The 19,817-nt window shown below is 46.8% G+C and overlaps 1 protein-coding gene across 1 annotated transcript in view; it reads right to left on the bottom strand.

Annotated features, from left to right (window-relative positions):
• LOC118777879 (guanine nucleotide exchange factor VAV2-like) overlaps positions 1–19,817 on the bottom strand; it is a 172,895-nt gene that overhangs the window by 30,431 nt on the left and 122,647 nt on the right. The window contains exons 3-6 of the mRNA XM_036529114.1: positions 19,639–19,697; positions 11,265–11,333; positions 1,873–1,978; positions 1,306–1,320 (exon numbers count right to left, since the gene is read on the bottom strand). Of these exons, the coding sequence (XP_036385007.1) occupies positions 1,306–1,320; positions 1,873–1,978; positions 11,265–11,333; positions 19,639–19,697 (249 nt within the window). The remainder of the gene's footprint in view (positions 1–1,305; positions 1,321–1,872; positions 1,979–11,264; positions 11,334–19,638; positions 19,698–19,817) is intronic.

The raw sequence follows: 19,817 nt of genomic DNA on the forward strand, positions 1-19,817 counted from the left end.
TCGGCGCGAGACGCTGACACAAGCCTAACGGAGGGGCTGTTCTGTAAACAGGCACACTATGCGGGAATGACAGTTTCAGCCCGTGCATCAAACTGAGAGCATTCATTGATCTAGGAGTGAAAAATACTAACTTACACTATGCTCAATACCTTTAGTGAAATGCAGTAAATTTGTAAAATATAGTAATTGCTATAATCAAAATATAATTTCATACTTATGGTTCCACTTAATTGCTGGGTCAAGTTCCTTAACAGAAGTGATTAGACCATGCTCTAAAAACAGTGACATAAACACTAGCAGAAAGGCCTGTTCTGGCTCAGAGCTAGGCCCCGATGATCTGGGGGTTTACATCCCCTAACATCTGGGCCTGCAGACAACTAGAGCCAAGGTAGGCCCGCCTGCCTCCGTGTGAATTTGTAAGAGAAAACAATAATTTCATTATGTCAAAACAAGGAAAACAAACAGCGCAAATGCTGGCTTGCTCAGGGAACAGCTGCTATTGTTACTGAAAGACTGGATCACTGCTTTAAAAAGAGACTCATTTCACAAAGATTGGCCGTGATGGGTGATGGGTGCAAAGATGTGAAATCCAACACCTGGATAAGGTGTAAACAGGGTAAGTAGCAGCATTATGGGTTTGGCAGTTTTAACATCTAGGCAACAGGAAAAAAAAGGTATTAATAATATTGATTGCTCTTTTACCCCTGCATTAACGTTTCCTGCTAAAAAAAAAAGTGAGATCAATAAATAACGTCACAAGCCTTTCTGGATCACTGATATTGACCCAGGCGATCCATTTAGGAAGTGGCATGCAAGAAAAGCCTTCGATACATGTCGTGCTGCTTAAGTTTTGTCTGTGATCGAGTACATCTGGTTCAAGTGGCGTTTCACTGTGCTAGCCTGCAAGTTGCTGTAGCGTCGGGTTACGTGCAGACCTAGCAACCGCATTTCCGCTGGGTGATGGCAGCCGTGTGCCGCCTCACGATGATGAACATGGGGGTCGCGAATGAGGAGACGGGGTGGAAGGAGCACTACTGTAAGTGCAGGTCGACAGATCGCAGCGAGGGGTAAAACTCTGCTCCCCAATGGAGGAGGCATGGCTCGTCAGGAGAGGAACGAGTGACCAATTGTGACCAATTGTGACTTACAATCCTGCTGTGTGCTGGGCACAATAACATAACCACCGATTCTGCGGAGGTTAAGATTTTTGTCAGCAATGAGTGGGGCATTATGGTGAAACAGGAGAGAAATGACAAAGGGCACATCACAGTCTCTGCAATAAGCGTAACATCGTTCATCGCTTACCTGCATATATCTGATCTGCAGCATAAAGAGATCAAAGCAACAGATGTCATTTCAACACACGCAGACAAGCTGACAAAAGGTGTACCATGTGTTTGTCACTTGCAAAATCTGCTGTGATTCCAGGGGGTGCCATGCCTTGGTTAGCAAGACATGTGTTTTCTCATTCAAATGCGTTGTGATAAAATCTGTGGGAGTCCATTGTCTGAGCAGACTCGTCTATATACAGTACCTTTATGAAAGAGGAAATTTAAATTTTATGTTGGATTTTCATTGTGCCTGTGAGCCCATACTGGCATCATTTTTGTGCTTGACTTCTTACAGTTTCTGATACTGCATGTATTACTGCATACATGCATGTATTAATGTCACTTGGAACTCATCACCCTGGATGGGATCCTCCAGTGAGGAATAATAATAACAATGAAAAATAATAATAAATAACTCTGCATTTCTAGGAAAGGTGAGCATGTAAAATGATATATTTTGTATGACAGATTGGCATAGCTTTGGAGAATGCATTGCTTTGATGAAGTAGAACGCCAGCCAGGAAGCATAGGCCTCTCTCACCATGGGCTGTCGAACTTCCACCTTGATGATGTCCTCGTAGATGTCGTCTCCATCATCCTCGCAGGGCACGCAGTCGTAGATATCATCCTCCCCGACGTCATGCTCGCTGGAGAGAGTCCAGAGAAAAGCGAATTACCTGACCAGTGCTGACCACTGAAAACCAGCCATGGGAAACACCTCAGGTTAGAAAAGAGAATGGTCTCCCTCTGGGAATGAACTGAACCCAGTCTCTACAGCAGTCTGATGACTCACGTTTAATTGGTACAGATGAAACCTTAAGGGTTGGAGCTTTGGCAATGGGAGGTGGAGCTCTGTGGAGGGGTCCTTACATTACATTACATTATTGTCACTTATCAGGCGCTCTCATCCAGGGTGACTTACATAGGTTTCAGTTTTTCAGATGTTATGGATATTTATTGAAGCAATTCTGGGTTAAGTACCTTGTACTGGTATAGCAGAATTGCCCCAGCAGGGAATCAAAAGAGCAACCTTTTGGTTACAAGCCCTGCTCCTTACCACTACGCTACACTACAGCCCTTCAGAGAGATGGTGCAGTACCACACACCAATCTGTCTTTGAGTTTTCAAGTGCTCATAGCAAAAGAGAAACAGCGGAGAACCCTCAATATGGTGTCACCTGCAGGTAAACAGTCATGACTGCTCTGCTCCCTGGTCTGTCCTCCACTTTCCCTATGCGTTGTAAATGACTAATAGTTTTTTCTTTCTTTTGTGTCAGCAGCTCCTGAAAGGGTGGCATTTTTGAACTGAAACCACCGCAGGCTTGCTTTGCATTTTGCAATACGATCGCCGTTGTACATGCAGAATACGTACACATAATACTCAGAAATTAGAAATGATTTTGTGTGTTGAAGCCAAAAAAAATATGACTTTACATGAGTCCCACGGCATGAACTCAGGTGTACACAACTGTAAATATATGCCATCTGTTTGGTGGAGACATTGGACAGGGGGTGGAGCTCTGACAACAGGGGGAGGGGCTATGTGTGTCAGGGACGGAGCTCTGAGGGTAAGGATTCCATCAGCAGGATGAGCTCTGGGCATGGTACAGAACGGTAACATAATAATGTCAGTCTGGGAGCGAGTGGGGCTGTGTGCATGCTCTAATGACAGGCGGAACAGGGGTCTTTCGGGACAAGGTCAGCGAGGGCAGACTGCGAGCAGACAGTCCCTGATATGACTGGACACCCGCGTCACCTCTCTGACATGTTTCCCTGACGAGATCCCATGACGCTCCCTTCTCCTCCTCTCCGGGCCAGTGCTGTGACAGTTTAACCCTTCTCCTTGTGCCCTCGAACCGGCGTGACGGACATGCGGCGCGTCACTATCCGGCAGGTTCCCCGCTTGGCGCGGTGGGTGACTCCGACCCAGTACGCAGCGGAACGGACAGCTTGACAGCCCTCCTCACAATCACCTTCACTCGCCCTGGCGGTGGACCCAGCCGTCTAATGATGCGGCTTGCTTTATCATCTCAGTTTCAGCCTGAGCTGCCCTGGGCCCGTTTCCACGGCTGTAACAATAACAGTAACAAACAGAGAGCCGTTCATAATGCCCACCAGGAGAATACACAAAGGCTTAATGGACACTCAGCATCGGGTGTCCTCTTTTATGCTTTCTACCGTGGAAAACAAACACACGCACACACACAAAAAAACAAACACGCGCAAAAACTTAACACCCAGGAGCCTGTGTCTGCCAGTGATTCACTTCACCCTCTTATGAGATTACGAGTCCAATTCATTTCCTGTTAACTGAAAGGCTATACCTTAGCGGCGGCAAACAAAAGGCACTGCAGCCATTTCCCTGTGGGAAATCTCTGCTGAGCTGACGTCAAGGTGAAGGCTAAGGTCAATCAGAAACTCGGTTTCTACAGATCTTCATATTTCGGAAGTATTTTATAGAAAGCGCTTTGAGATGCAATGTTGAGTGCCAGTTAGGTGACTAGACCTCTCAAGAGGATGTTGCCAGTTTAAATCCCTGTGGTTCTGTTCTCAGGCAGTGTATTTGCATGAATATTTAGCTGCATAAACAGATAAAGCACACACAATTTACTGTACTGTGTGTCACCACCCCTGGGTGATAGTGTGAGCTAAACAAAGAAATGCAGTAAAATGTAACATTTATTTTCACCCCCTTTCAGATCCTTCAGACACTCTGAGGGTGAAACTGTTCTCCTGCATTTTTGGGGTACGCTGCGTCTGTCACATGTTGCGGTCCTGAGTGCCCCCCCCCCCCCCGGGGCTAAAACTGCAGACAGACAACACAGAGGACGGAAACTCGCATGCCATGAAAAGACATGCCATGCCCATCGCATCACGGCTCACCCCATCAGTACTTTTGGGGGGAAAAACATAAATATTAATGATGTAAAATTCAAAACGTGTTTATTTTACAGCCCACATAATATTAATATTAATAAACAAAACCACTGCTTAAGGAAGTACAAGAAAAACATCCTCATGCTACAAATTAGAATGCCAGAGGGTTCCGCATACCGCAGAGGCACCGGAAAGAAAAAACAACATGAATAGTGTGTTAAAAAAAAAACCCCACACTCGTTCAAATCAGGAAAGGAAAATGGAACTATTCACAACACAAAATCCTGGCACTAATGAATCCTGAAAAAAAGGTAATTCTATTCACTTCCTTTTTTTCTCCCTCACAAAGCCTTTGATGTGCTCTACCCTTAATATGTCAGGCACAAATTGTGATAAACCAGGCCTTCCTCTTCTCGCACGTCCCTCTGCCTTTTTCTGCCCGCCTTGCAGTGCTGTGCCGACACTTCACAATGCACCGCGGTGGTGAGGGGTCTGGATTCGGTGGGTTGTGGTGTCGAATCCAAGGGCGGAGCACTGACTGGCAGCTATGTGTGTTACCCGTGGGTGCTGAGGGCACTGCAGTACTCCACCTGTACTGAGCGTACAGTGTGTGAATCGTCCAGCCTGCAGTCAATGTTGCATTATGATTTGGTGCAGGTTGTGTGTGGTGTGACACCCGACCCACTGGTCACACACTGACTGTAACTCCGCAAGGCACTGCAGTCTCCAGAGGTCAGGCTCTTCCACGCTCACCAATACCCCCCCCCCCCCCCCCACACACACACTCCGCACCCACAGAACTCTTTGACTGAGTGACCTCCTCTTTCAATTAAAGAACAAGAAACAGCTTAGCCTAAAAAAAAACAGGGCCAAATCATGATTCCTCTTAAAAAAATATTCTACCCTTTTTATACAATAAAAGTGAATTTGGCGCAGAGCAGTTTGCGCTGTGGGACATGGCCTCCCGTCAGAGCGCGCCGCGCTGTTCATTAGGGACAGTGAGACCGAATTTGCTCTATTGTCAACATGATTATGTGTGACATTTCATATGCTTATTATGGGATGTGATGGTGAGGGAGAGCAGTGACAAGAGAAAAAATGTGAGGAAATTGTCTGGGCCTGGATCAAATGTTTTAGGGGAGCCTGTCACACTGCAGAAGGAAATGTTTCAGGCTTTAATGGAGGTTTTGGGGGGGGGGTTCACTCTTGGGGAGGCAGCCCCCCCCAGTTGAATTAATATGGTTCGTTTTCGCTGTGCGTGCTGTGAGTTTTTGTGTGAGTGTCCACCAAGCCTCGGATAGCTCTCACAGAAAACGGAGCTGTTTTCGTGACATCCTTTTAAAAAAAGGAAGATTCTAATTAGCAATCTGAACTCAAGCACAAAATTAGACCGCCTTTATCCTCCCTAAAAACTCCTCAAGAGAGACATTAGATGAATGTTGTGTGCCTGTGTGTGTGTGTGTGTGCGTGTGTGTGTGTGTGTGCATGTGAGAACTGAACAGAGTATGTGTGTCTCAATCTCTATCTGTGCATGTGCATATTTTTGAGTGTGTGGGAGAGAGAGCCTGTGTGTGTCTGTCTGTGAATGGTGTATGTATGTCTCTGTACGGTGTATGTGTGAGTATAGGCTGTTCCGTGTGTTTGTGCATGTTTATTGGTTTGAGAAAGAGGATCTGTATGTCTCTGTTGTGTTTCTGTGAGTGTATATAAGTGTCTGTATAGAAAGAAAAAGAATTTGTGTTGGAGTGTACATAGCTAGCGGTGGGTGTGTATGTTCGAGTGTGTGTGTGTGTGTCTCTGAATGTATGGCTCTTTGTACAGTACACAACTGTATATAGATAGGGTTGCGTGTGAGAGAGTATATCTCTGTGCAGTATATGAGTGTGTATAGATGTGTGAGGTTCGTCCTGTACATAAGTGAGTACATAGATGTGTGTGAGATTTGTGTGTGAGAATGTCTCTCTCTGTACAGTATATGGAAGAGTACATACATGTGTGTGAGGTTTGTGTGTGTACCAGTGTCTCTCTGTACAGTATGTGAGGGTATGTAGATGTGTGTGAGAGTATGTCTTTGTAGATAGGGTCTCTCTGTGCAGTGTATAGGAGAACGTGAGTGTGAGAGAGTGTGTTTCTGTACAGTACATGAGAGTGTACATAGATGTATCTGAGGTTTGTGTGAGAGTATTCTCTGTACATGACAAAGTGTATAGATGTGTGTGAGGTTTGTGTGTGTGTGAGAGAGTGTCTCTCTGTACTGTATATGAGAGAGTCAGCCTGGTCTCAGAGAGTACATAGATGAGTGTGAGGTTTCTATGTGAGTCTGTGTGTACAGTGCAGGACAGTGCATGGATGTGTCCGAGGTTTGCGTGTATGAGAGAGCATCTCTCTGTACAGTACATGAGAGAGTACACAGACGCCTGCGAGGTTTGTGCAGGGACACGCATGCCTGTTGGCATGTTCCCTGTGTGACTGCCTGGCTGTCTGTGCCTCCTGGCCCAGGGAATCACTGGAGTACTTTCTGTCTGATTACATACAGCGTGGACAGGAGAGGCTTGCTGCTTTAGCACGCGATGAGTGGGGATGTGTGAGGCCATGATGCTGAGACCACAGACACCCCCTGCCCCCCCCCCATTCCCAGGACAGCCGTGCCCTTGTGTGGACCAGGACAGGGGGGCAGGCCTCCACAGTCCCACCGGGTCACTGTGACCCGGTCGCTGGACGCTCAGCCTCTTCTAAAGTCGTTTGGTCTAACATTTGAATGAATCTGTTCTCTGACACCTTCAACAGTCCCCCCACCTCAACCCCAGCTGCTGTGTCCTCTCTGAAGTAGATTTAGATGACCCTGTCTGGTGGAATTTAGATCACAGACAGCTGGGCGGTGTATGTGATGTGTGAGTGGACATTGACCAGCAATTGAACCCTGGTCCCCTTGTACTGCGGGCAGTGTTGCTCCCACATGGCTAAAAGTCCCCACCCCTTTGAATTGTTCCAGCCACCGTGGGTCAGCTTGGCCTCCCTGTCAATCAAAATGCACAAAAATGACCCGATAATCTTTCATTGCTGTGAGAGAGAGATGGCTGTGACAGGGGTAGGTGGAAACCCCCTGTGGAGGTGAAACAAACAGACAAAAGCTGAGACAAGAGCAGCCCTGCCTCGCTACAGTGCCCCCTGCAGGACTGGAGGTATAAAGTGCAGATTTTTCATCTGCTGTCACAGGCATCTCCACTCTGCCCTGGTCTGGTCCTTAAGTGCCATGGCTGCAGCATCATTAGGAAACATCGCAGCGACAGGCCACCTGTCACACACAGCAATCCTCCGAGACCCGAACGTTTCGAAGGAGAGTCGCTGGCGGCTATTTTTGGGCCGGCAGCCAGGAGCTCCCGAGCCGGCCTCTGAGTGCTGCACTCAGCTTGATTTCTGCTGAGCAGATCCTTGACTTCGAGGAGCGGGGTGAACAAGAAAACAAACTGAAAAACAATATGCCTCATTACTCCTCCCCACTCCCCCCCCCCCCCCGGTCTCAGCGGTTTGATTTCACTCCTCAGTGAAGATGGAGGGAACCAGGGCGAAATTACTGCAGAAGGTCACCGCGGTAATGATCGGATCCGCATGCCGTCACATGCACGGATATGCAAATGGACCCAACAGCAGAAGGAGCTGCATTAGTGAGGGAAAAGGAAGAGAAAAAAAAACGATTCAGCGGGATGATTGTTTTGGCCCGATGGTAAAATAAATCCACCCTGTTTTTGGCGGCTGGAAAATCCTTTCTGAGCAGACCCTCCCCTGTTACCGACAGCTTCAAACCACATGCTGCCTGACGGCAGCCAGCCTTCTGAATGCAGCTGCATTTCTGCACTGGAGGTACTGGACTGTTGCTCTCGGAGATTTCCAGGGTGCTTCCTCTCAAGACTCAACACTACTGGTGCATACATTTCTCAGATGAAGTGGACCTCTGAGATTTGCACCGTATCTCTCGCACTTAAAAAGATTTTCACGTCAGCTCTACAATGCATCTCTCAGATCAACAAGATTTCCATGGTAGCACCAATTATCTACAATGAACCGGCCTTCCAGAGTGGCACTGTTTCTCCGCAAACAACAAGATTTCCAGGGCGGCACCAATTAATTCAAATAAACAAGATGTCCATGATAGCCTCGTTTTCCTCTGATCCAGCTCCATATCTATCAGATTTAGCAAAGATTCACATCAGCACTACACTGTATCTGTCAGAACAACACAATTTCATAGGGGAGCACCAATTATCTACAATGAACAAGCTGTTTAGAGTAATACTGTTTCTGTGGGAGCAACATAATTTCCAGGATAGGCCCAGTTGTCTTGAATAAACATGATTTTCATGGTAACCCCATTTATCTGAAATAAACATGATTTCCAGAGTAGCACAGTGGGCCTAGCTCCCCTTTGATCCAACTCCACTCTGAGGAGAGAGAGGCGAGACACTCCCAAGGGGAAAACCCCGCTCTCAACCAGTTCCCCCATTCTGCTGAACGCCCCCCCCCCCCCGACCTCTCCACCGCCCAAGGGCCTCCCTGCCCAGACAGTCCCAGGAGCGCCTACACTAACACGAGATGGGGGCCCTACAAACGTTTCCAAAAAATCATTTCCATTTCTCCTCTACGCTCAATTTGCGGCAGGACGCTGCTATCTGTTTCCACACTCGCGCCGCCGGAGGGACCCATTCCATAACACTTACTCCTAAAAAGCAAATGACATGCTACAGACCCAAAAGCAAAGCTTATAAATCCTTTTGGCGTTTATTAATATTTCCGAGGCCAGGAGGTTAGAATGTTTTGTTTTTTTTTTTTTTTATTTGGTTCCGCGTTCAGTTCATAGCACACAGTGTAGCCGCAAACCGACTCGGCAAAAGATGGTTGTCCATCATTCCGTACGGCACTCGTAAAACTGAGGAATGGGGTGCTGAGTGCTGGGTTTCCTGGTGACCACAGAGGTTACAACACGGTGGCTCTCAAAGGAAAAGCTAGAATGCTACAGAGATTTGCGCCGGAGGTCTGACTGCCGCTTGGCGGCCGTGCCCGATGGCTCCATTTCACGCTTTGCCAGCTGCTGGATGGAAGTTTTAAATATGGCAAATGCGGAGCGTCGCGGGGGAATTCACATTACGAGCCTGCGGGGAGTGGGCCCGCACGGAGATTAGTCTGAAAGATTACCCTTAATAGACGCTGCCCCAGGTGTGCACACACACACACACCTTCTGTTCTGCTACCGCCCCTTTCAATTGCCCACGGGCGCAGAGTCACCAGGTAGTGTCGCATCTGATCACATCTTGGGCTTCTGTTGCAATTAACCTTGACATAATATTTAAACCGCACAAATTAATGAACAAAGTTTGAGCAGAAGGTGCATACCATCTCACATTCAAAAAAAGGACAACTACACCATGTATGGAAATTTTAATAAACTGTACAGTGCTCCCTAAATATGCTCTCTAATTCTGTCATTTGTCCAACCTGATTAAAATTCATGTAATTTTGCCAGGTAATGTCAGGTAAGTATCCCTGCACAGTACAGTAGTGGTATAATGTAACCCATGGCTGGTCTTGAGGCTTGACTCATACATTCCTGCTCTGACCACTGCTCCAGACTGCTGCTTTGACCACTATCCTATGCAGCTTGTCTGGCTCCTGCTCCGCATTGCTGCTTGGACCATTGCCTACTCTAAACCGCTGCCCTGACCACTGTCATACACTGCTTTTCTGAGACATCAGTGTGAAATGACAACCACATTTTCAATAGAAAAGGTGTCACAGTTTTGGTTTTGCACCTGTCAGTGTGACCTGTCTACTCAAACCTCCACCAAACATGATGTTGGGGTGCAGGGCCATGAAACACAGCAACACTATGGTAGCCAGCTATTTTCTTGCCATGGACAGAAAAGTTCCAGCTCACGGTTGCTTGTATAGTAGCAGGCTCATAATCAGGGCAATTTTCCAGCATTTTCATGGAGCTTTTGTCACCTCAGATTTTATGAACAACGGACCCTTTTTACCAATCTCTAAAATGAATGAATCCTCTTCACACCTACAATATTCTAATCAGACGAAAGTGTGCTGACCAAGGTTCAGAGTAAGTGTTATCGTGTGAATTCAGCACAGATGGCTTCTGGCTTTGCCATAATTCCCCTCGAGGCCACTTAAAAGTCTCTTTCATAAAGAGTTTCAGTTTTGATACAACTAATAAAAAGGGCTGGAAAAATAATGATAAAGCTACCAATGAAAACGTTTTTTTCCATGTAGCCGTACACTCCACTCCTGTTTGAAAAGGGCATCATGTAGCTTTAGTTTGCTAAGCTCAGATCTGTGAACTTAGCTTTTGCTTCTTGGCATTCACAGACATAACAGGAGCGTAATTTATTCATGAGGCAGCGGGGAGATGGGGCCTGTCACTCCACTGGATGGTTTTTTGCGCTCGGTGATAAATGGCACCTATCTGGATGGAACACCTAATTATTTTACATTAATCAGAGGCAATGGGCGCTGTCACCGGCAGCTCTCTCTCTGAGGATCCTTCCCTCACGCTGTGCGCTCAGACGCCCGCCACCGCACACGTGTCGCCATGGAAACCCCCGGCTGAGCCGCTTTGGATGTCGGCGTATGTGTAAACAAGGTGACGCGAACGTGCCGGGATCCAGAGCTTTTCTGGCCCCCGAGACGGGTGTGTCGGCAGAGACTTTTCAACGCCGGGGAGAGCGGGCACTATGTCTTTCTTCCCGGCACAGCGAAAGGAGCTCCTGTTGCTTCTAACGAGTCGGTTCTGGAAGCCCACGCTTTCACATCTACAGCAGCAGAGTCAGGAATCTTTGATGGCAGGTACCCAGAATCGCATATCTTGTGACAAGCAATAGGGAATCTTTGATGTCAGGTACGCAGAGCAGGATATCTTGTCACAAGTGATAATCTTTGATGGCGGTCACACAGAGTCAGATATCTTGTCACAAGCAATAGAGAATCTTTGATTGCAGGTATGCATAGTTGGATATGTGGTCATAATTGTTAGAGAATCTGTGGCGTCACTTACTCTGCCAGCTCCTCCAAGCTGCGGTACACATCATCCTCATTCAGCGCGGTGTCCTCCGCCGGGAAGGGCCTAGAACACAGAGCAGACATTTATATCCCTGTCCATCCCCTCTAATCCACTCAGTGTCAGCATACGGACAAACATGAAATCCTATAAATATGGCCAGTTGAGCCTGCTGTGGGACATACGACTGACCTTGACTTCTGTTACGACCCAAATGTGGCCCCTACACTTACACCGAAAACCCCTATTCACACAATACGAAGAGTACAGCAGTGTCACTCACGGCGATTCTCTGGGCACCGGGAGGACCATGACAGGCAGCAGAGAGTTTACACTACACACACACACACACCCCGCCTGCGGGCACCGTTAAAGAGCACACTGGCGGCTTCCTGAAAATGGGTGAAACCACATTGAGACCATGGAGAGCCTGGTGCTACCAAACAGCGCCTGGTGGTCCCGCCACATTGCAGCTAAAATTCACTATCCAGAGCTTTCTCCGCCGTTGTCCCACAATGGTGGAATGAACTTTCACTCTTTTTCTTCAAGAACCATCTGAAGACACAACTCTTCTGCTCTCACCTGAGCACCTGAAACACTACCCACTAAAGGAACTTCTCATGTCTCAAAACTGTTTGCTACTAAACTATAAAAATGTAATGTAATGGTTTAACACACTTGTTAGCTCTACCAGCTAGCTTGTACCTTGTGTGGCCAACCATTGAAACCTGGTCATGCAGCGCTTCTAATATTGTTGACTCCTTATGGCTTTTTGCTTGTGTTGTACTCTGCCTCACTTGTAAGTCACTTTGGATAAAAGCATCTGCCAAATGAATAGATGTAAATGTAAATGAGAGCCCCACACTGAGGGGTGTACTCTGCTAAAGAGCACCTGGGGAGGTTTCACAAAAAAAAAAAATCATCAGCACTTTACAAGTGCCACTGAACATGTACATCAGACTTCAGCTTGAAAATAACTTGATGTTTTTGGGCAAAAGTATTTGAAAAGGAACCCCAGGGAAATGTTAAGCTGGAGGTAGCAGACAAGCAAGCTTTACACCTTACAAGAATTATTGAGCATGTACACCACACTGGAGCTTGAAATATATTTTATGTTTCCAGGGTAAAAAGCATGTGAAGAGGAACCCCTGGGGAAAGTGTTAGGCTTGACACAGCAATCAGACAAGCCTATGGCCCTCATAAAGGCAGCTTGTGACTCATAAAGCCGCCACATAAAGTGCTCAGTGCGTTCGAAATCTGGGCCTTCCTCGCTGACAAAACTAGCTAAGGTGCCCTTTGATGGCTGCCACTGCTCTCTAAACCCACGCAAACTCAGAGGAGCATGCAGTGTGCCCCTGCACTCTGCTGGGCCACCTGTGTGCCCCCTGCAGGCACGAAACGGAAATAAGTGCGAGAGCTGAGCCATCCCCTCGGTGACCCCTCTGAGTAATGGCGGGCACAGTGACACACCTGTGCCACCGCGGTTCTGGAAGGGCTTCATCGGGCGGAAGAAAATCAAACCTACATTCCAGACTCTCTAGGCGGCAGACGGGCCAATGTTTCCAGAGAGCAGCGCTACCTGTGCTTGTGGTTAAAAATGGAGCTCGGGTTTTGTGATAGTGTGGTCATAAAGCGTTCACCCTCCGCGGTGAAACGGGCAGATCGTGTCGGCTTTGGTTTATAGGCGTGCGAAAGACTGGGGCAAAACTGTCATCGTTCCACAGACGTGGCTCCTTGTGTCCACCAATCCAATCACAGGTATTCTGCAGTGTACTGAATGTTGGCACAGATTTATATATGTATATACAGGAAGGATGTGAATTTTATTTATGTGAATATGTGTGTATGTACATATACATATAATATGCTGAGAGGGACTGTTAGATGGACTGAGAGTTAGAGTTCAGAAACTGTCTGTCTGATTTGGTCTATTTAAACTTGATAAGGCTCCTTGATGCAGCGGAAGTAATGATGAGACTCAGCACACCAGGACCAACAGAGGTCTATCCGCTCCCCCTGCGGACATGTTAGACGTGCTCCTCTTGAATGCTGCTGGTGTTCTGCTGGAGCAGGCGGGCGGCTAATGAGGGTGGCCTTAATGAGGACAGCACTGCCCAGCAGCTCGGGCACAGAGACGCCATTGGGCACCAGGCTATGAGGTTTGTGATGTTACAGGGACCTCTGTGACCTCTGACCCCTACAAGCCTTGCTTAAGGCAAAGATGGCCAACCCTGGGGTTCTTGGGTCCCTGATTGTGGAAAAAAATGGGGTCACTTTCATACAATTGAAGACAAATATCTATTTAATATCCATTGAATGACAAGTAAATAAAATACATTGCATTAAACTACATGCATTTAGCAGATGCTTTTATCCAGAGTGACTTCCATGCAATAAAACATAAGTGTACCCAATTTAAATGAGCAACACTGTCAGACCAGGCTAACAACATTCCCAGATGAAAATAATATTTGACTACATTGTTCATGCAATTTGTTACTTCCTATGATTCTTTTTTACATGCTAATGTAAAGTAATTGCACAGTTTAAGCTGAAAGTAAACATGGATGGTTCATGCATAGTGTTACAATGACGTGAATCTTGTCTCCAAAATCTTGTAGGATACATAAGAATACACGTGGGAAAAGGCCAACATCAATGACTCTGCCACAGCTACCATTGTCATTTAGAAGAGCTTCGTTAGGGTTAGGGAACGGGATGTTTAAGCAGAGGTTTGCAGGCCAGGGGCACTTTGAGCAAGGTACTGGCTTCACCAAATATCCAACCATATAAATGGAGGATACATACAGGTAAGCGGTGCAAACAGCTGTGGATGAAGTCTGTCTGCTGAACAAACAGTATAATATCATGCTAATATTGTGCTGAAAAGCCATATTTTCCACCATCACAAACCCTTTGGGAAGCTCTTACTCCTCTGGGGGAATGGATACTGGCATTCTTAATTCAGCAGAAACCGCCGCGATGAATACAGCTTTAATCAACTCCAAACGCATTACTTAACCGTGCTAATCAAGTGAACCGATGGAAATCAAGTGGAAATCATTGTGCGCGCATCGACTTTCCCTTCCGTGACTATTTCAAAAGAAAAAAAGCAAAATCAATAAAAGTGCGATCGTTAGAGGCAAATAACAGTTTCGGCGGCGTTAATCAGTCCCACAAAGGCAGTATTAAGGGTAGTAAATCTGACTAAGTGTACTGGATCTCGGAGCGAAGCTCAGTGGAGCGCTCACTGCCTATTGCCTATTGCTACAGTGCTGCCCTTGCTTCAATGGCAAAAGGAGCACTGCAGTGGGCGTGAGGCTTCAGACCATGGAAGAGCGGGAGAGAACAGGGGAGAAGGGATGGGGAGGAATGCAGGAGAGGAACAGAGGAAGATAAAAGAGAGGTGGGCAGTGGGCTAAACGATACAAGCTCATGGCTACATGCCAACCAGCCACGCTCGTTCCCTAGAGCCTCATCCCCCACGCTGATCTCTGATCAGTGCTTGGGTCATTGTTTGAAGGCTTTCACATGCAGACTGCTGATCCAGGGCAATACAGGGACACATACAGGGAGTAAGGAGAAGTCTTCCCTGTCTGTCTGTCTTGGGGTGGCAGTGTAGCATAATGGTTAAGTAGCAGGACTTGTAACTGAAAGGTTGGCGCTTCAATTCCTTGCTGGTGCACTGCTGCTGCGCCCTTGGGCATGGTACTCAACCCAGAGCTGCCTCAGTAAATATCCAGCTGTATAAATGTTTAACACGTAAAAATTGTAACCAATGTAAGTCACTTTGGATAAGATATCTGCTAAATACCAGTAATGTAATGCAATATAATGCTTTGCTTTCCTGTGGCAACATTGCCCGCCACCACAACCTTCCTGTCAATTGCGAGCACGTCCTTTTATAACCGAAGCTCAGCATCTATCCACAGAAATGCCTGGATCCCATGAAAATAATCAATCCTCTGTGTACACACAGCAGAGCTACGAGCCTCTGTCAGACTCATGCAATGCAGGTACAAAGCACAAAATAACTGTGCTGTTAACAATGCAGGACGGCTGATCCAGGACCAGAGAGCGGCCTCCTCCTGCTCAGATCAATACCCCTCTCCAAGCTCCGAGTCTCACTGAGTCTCTTCAAGCTCTGCCTCTCTGCTCTCATAACCCGCAGGCTGACAGGCAGGCTTCTGCACAGGGCATTGATCCGTTTCATTTTCCTGTAACTCTGCTGCAAAGATGCTGCCAGAGGTATTCTGTTTCAAAACCAGATTTTCAGCTCCTGGTTTTCTTCCCTGCTCCATCTAGGAGGCTCTGGTTGGTGACAGAAGGTTCTGGTGCTGTCTGCATTGCTGAAATTTTTCAGACTGCACCCCTTCAAGGATGTTCACGTGCCAGTCAACAAGAGCACTTTCAGCTTCAACAAAGACAGAGCTTGAAATGTGAAGCACCTACAGCTGAATAACTGGTGAAGACGTATACTGTCTTTGTAATGTTGCTGTAAAGATGCAGAGTACCTGTGACACTGCTGTTATGATTTAGAGTATTCGTGATTGTGCTGTTAAGATACAGAGTATCAGCGATGCTGTTGTTATGATGTAGAGCAGTGTTTCTCAATCCTACTCCTGGCGGCCCACTGTCCTGCGGATCTTCTGTCTATCCTTGCTCTGCCTACCTGACTGAACTCATCAGTGGCACTTTTGATTAGCTGAGCACACCTGATTTAATCAAGCAGCAACGATAGATGGAAGATACGCAGGTCAGTGGGCCACCAGGAGAGGTTTGAGAAACGCTGATGTAGAGTATCTCAGAGTAACAAGGACTGAGGGGTTACCTGTGTGTGTGTGGTGGCTGATGGGCTGAGAGGGAGTGGAGGCTCTGGATGTAGAGGCGGGTGGGGCTGGCCTTGAAGCCCTGCACACTACATTGACCAGGACGTGTCAAACTGCAGAGAGAGATGGCAATGGCACCACTCATCGCTGCTAGTACAGGAACATCAAAGAATCTGCCCCCGAGTTCCATACAGAAAAATCCATACAGACGATTAGGTATAGGACAGACGAAGGCTAAGGAAATCAGAGCGTTGACCCTGCAATGCTGGCTGCCTGGTGAGGCTCTGTTACCCGGGAGAGGGCTGCACGTGAGGGGGAGTGACAGTCCTCCATGGGAGCGTTAGACCTCCATCGTCCTTCCCCTGAGCAGAGCTCCTGATGGGGGTGTAATGAGACCCCGTTCCCCAGGGCCCGGTGGAGCCAGCGAGGGCTGTGTGAGCGTTGATCTGTGTGCAAGAGCGCAGACGCACAGCCAAGCACAAGCAAACTGCACAACTGTGTGGATATCTGCTCTATTATACACCCCCTATGTGTGAATGTCCTTGTGTGTGTGTGTGTGTGTGTGTGTGTGTGTGTGAATGTGTGCATGTACATATGCATATTTGTTTGTGCGTAAATGGTTGTATGTGTACGTGTGTGTGTGTGTGTGTGTGTGTAGGGGAATAAGGGGCGAACCTGGTGCAGATATTTGGCAGAAGGGAAGCAGGCTAGAGCATCACAAAAGCAAACATCTGAGTTCTAGCAAGCCTATAGACCGTCACCACAGCAACACATACCAGCCAAAGGCCCCTTTGAAGAAATACTGGAGAAACACAAGTCTCTCTGACTGATGTACTTTCTGCAGGTTAATCTCCGCACAATGTCAGTGGGTGAGAGATGAATAAGAGTAATATTTTCAGCCCTTTAACATCTTAGAAGCATTCGGCACACAAACAGAATCCAGCTCTGTGATTTAGCCGTAAAGCACTGGGAGAAGCATCCACCGTATGAATGCAAACCCAGATCCTCACAGTCAGTGAGTCCTCCTCCGCAGAGCGACACCCTTCGGTGACATCACACACACCCACTTCCAGGCCTGGGACTGGGGCAGCAGCAGACTTGAATTTCATAGGCCACGCGTCACGCCCTTCAATGGTGACACAGCAGAACTCGACTACTAAGCGCTGATTTGCTGCTTTAAAGCCAAGATGGCATCATTGTTGTAGACTTGAGAAAGGTGAATTGCATCAGTGAATATCCAGCTCTATAAACTGATAATATGTAAGTGCAAGTTATGCAAGTCACACTGTATAAGGTTTCTTTTAAGCAGAACATTGAAAAAAAAATACACAAAAATAATTTTTCACGTTTTTGCCAAATGATCATTGGTAATTCATGTATCCATACACTGGAATATACTTCATTTTAATGTACCCTTGCCAAACCACATCTCATACAGTGCACATCATCGCACCCATGAGAATACATTCACATTTATTCACATATACTTTCATTTAGAGCGACTTACAAAGCAAAGCTACATCCATACGTAATAAGGCATAATAAGGCCTACAGAATACACCAGGACACTGATGAACACGAGTTAATACACCATACAGAGATACAGTAACTGATACCATACTTAAGCTGTACAGCCTGCACTGCAATTATCACAATCACAATGATCACAATAATGACACTATTAACGTACTATACAAAAAGGCATCGCTTAAGTGCCCCAGTTAGAGAGGGGGTTATCTGTAATGGTTTAGGGGGATTGGCACGTGATGGAGGGACCAGCCCAAACCAGGCCGACGCTCAGCCCAGCTGGTCGGTGGGGAGACACAGAGCTGATGGATGGGAAGCGGTGAGCGCGGCGCTTCCCGCCACGTTTCGCCGCGTTATTTACGGCGGCGGCGTCTCAATCCGGCGCTCCTCACCCATCTGGCAGCCCGCCTAATGGGCCCTGGCGATCAACTCATTACCGGCTGGATAAAAGGCTTCATCAGTGCAGTCACCGGGGGCCCCCGCGAGAAACAGACCGTGCAAACAAACAAACACCCAGCACGGACCAATGGCATCATTGCCGGATTATCCTACACACCAATCATATCACTGCCAGACTAATCAGGTCACTGCAACCTCTTGATCAATCGGATCACTGCTGTGCGTGAAACGGACCAACTGGATCACTGAACCACTCATACAGAAAGGCTTACGCTGTAAAGACCTACTGTTCAGAATGGTAAAAAGATCAGTAGATCACCTCACAGTTATCACTGAACATGGACACAAAGATTGAAAATGAATTTGATATTTTACGTGAAAAAGGCATCAAGTATTTGACAATGAACCCCAGGGAAAGTGTTTAGTTGGACCTCAAAAGCACACACTAATTCAGCATGCCCTTGCATGGCTGGTGTATACTGTATAGAAGTAAGCTCAAACAGGCACCTTCACACTGTCCCTTCTCCCTGATTTCTTATTGTAGCATCCTGGGTGCCTTTCATGGTGCCTGCGATCAGCTGCATTTCACAACTAAAAAAAAGCCTGTTAGCGTGAAGTACACATCCTCTGATACATGTTCTTAGCAGCCTGCATGTTTTTTATATTTTGCTTTCATACATGGCTATGGCTTTGATGTTGTTTCCTCCATTGTTCTGGTCCTGTGTGGTTTTTGCTTCTCCGTAGGATACGCCCGGTACGGCTGCCAAATGCATTTTTTTCACACGTCACTCACACTCCTCACATTTGGAACGTTTATCACGGACCGCACAAGTGTGCAAATTGCTTGTCATGGCTCTGGTTCCCCGGCCACACCCAACAGCGTTTCGAAACATTGATTTCACAGCGCTGCTTGACTGGGCCCATATTTGGCTAATTTACTGCTGGCAGCGTGCAGATGTGTGTCAAGCACTTTTGTCATTTTAGGTAATCGGGTCATGTCCATCGTGGCTGTCAGATGTGTTCTTCATGCATCGGTGAGGTCTGAAATAATTCACTCATTCACCAGTCATGGTCACTATTGGCTGATGTCATGACTGGGCTATAACCCATGCTAAAGGGCTCAGCCTGCACTCACAAATGACATCGAGAGTGCATACTCTAACACTCCTAACTTCTAGCTTAAATTTTCTCACTAAATGTTCCATTGCTACATTCCTCAGACATTGTCTTGAGATGCGCTCTTGACCATAACTAAAAGACCTGTAGTTTGATCTTGGGTCTGATCTTTTAAAATGATCTTTTGCTTTTTATTGATTGAATCTTTTCATAATTCAGTTTTCAAGAAAAGCTGTCTGGGGGTTCATAAATGTTATGTTAGGTCTATTGCTTTAGCGTATTCTTTTCATTACTTCTGCTTACTTGACTTTTTAGCATTTTATCTTCCTCACTGAAGCACTTTTTTATCTCATCTGAAGTATTTTTATCTTCAGTGAAGCAAGTTGGCCTGTACACTTACATGCAAGGTGCTACATAGCTGAACTATATTATTATCACAGTATTTTATCTTAAAGCTGCAGGTTGATATACAGGTGGGCCAGGGGAGGTAAAGAACGTACCTGATGCCTTTGATCTGTGCGATGCTGTGGTGGGAGATTCTGGACAGGGCCGAGATCACCTGAAACAGAAAGAGGAAAGCAATGATTGACATTTCGAGCAAATACCCACACACCAGCCTTCTAAATGAAAGATCATGAAGATGTGTCGGCAAAGCAAATCTGTTTCTAAGCAACAGGAA

This window comes from Megalops cyprinoides, chromosome 5 (assembly GCF_013368585.1).
Source record: "Megalops cyprinoides isolate fMegCyp1 chromosome 5, fMegCyp1.pri, whole genome shotgun sequence".
NCBI classification, from domain to species: domain Eukaryota; kingdom Metazoa; phylum Chordata; class Actinopteri; order Elopiformes; family Megalopidae; genus Megalops; species Megalops cyprinoides.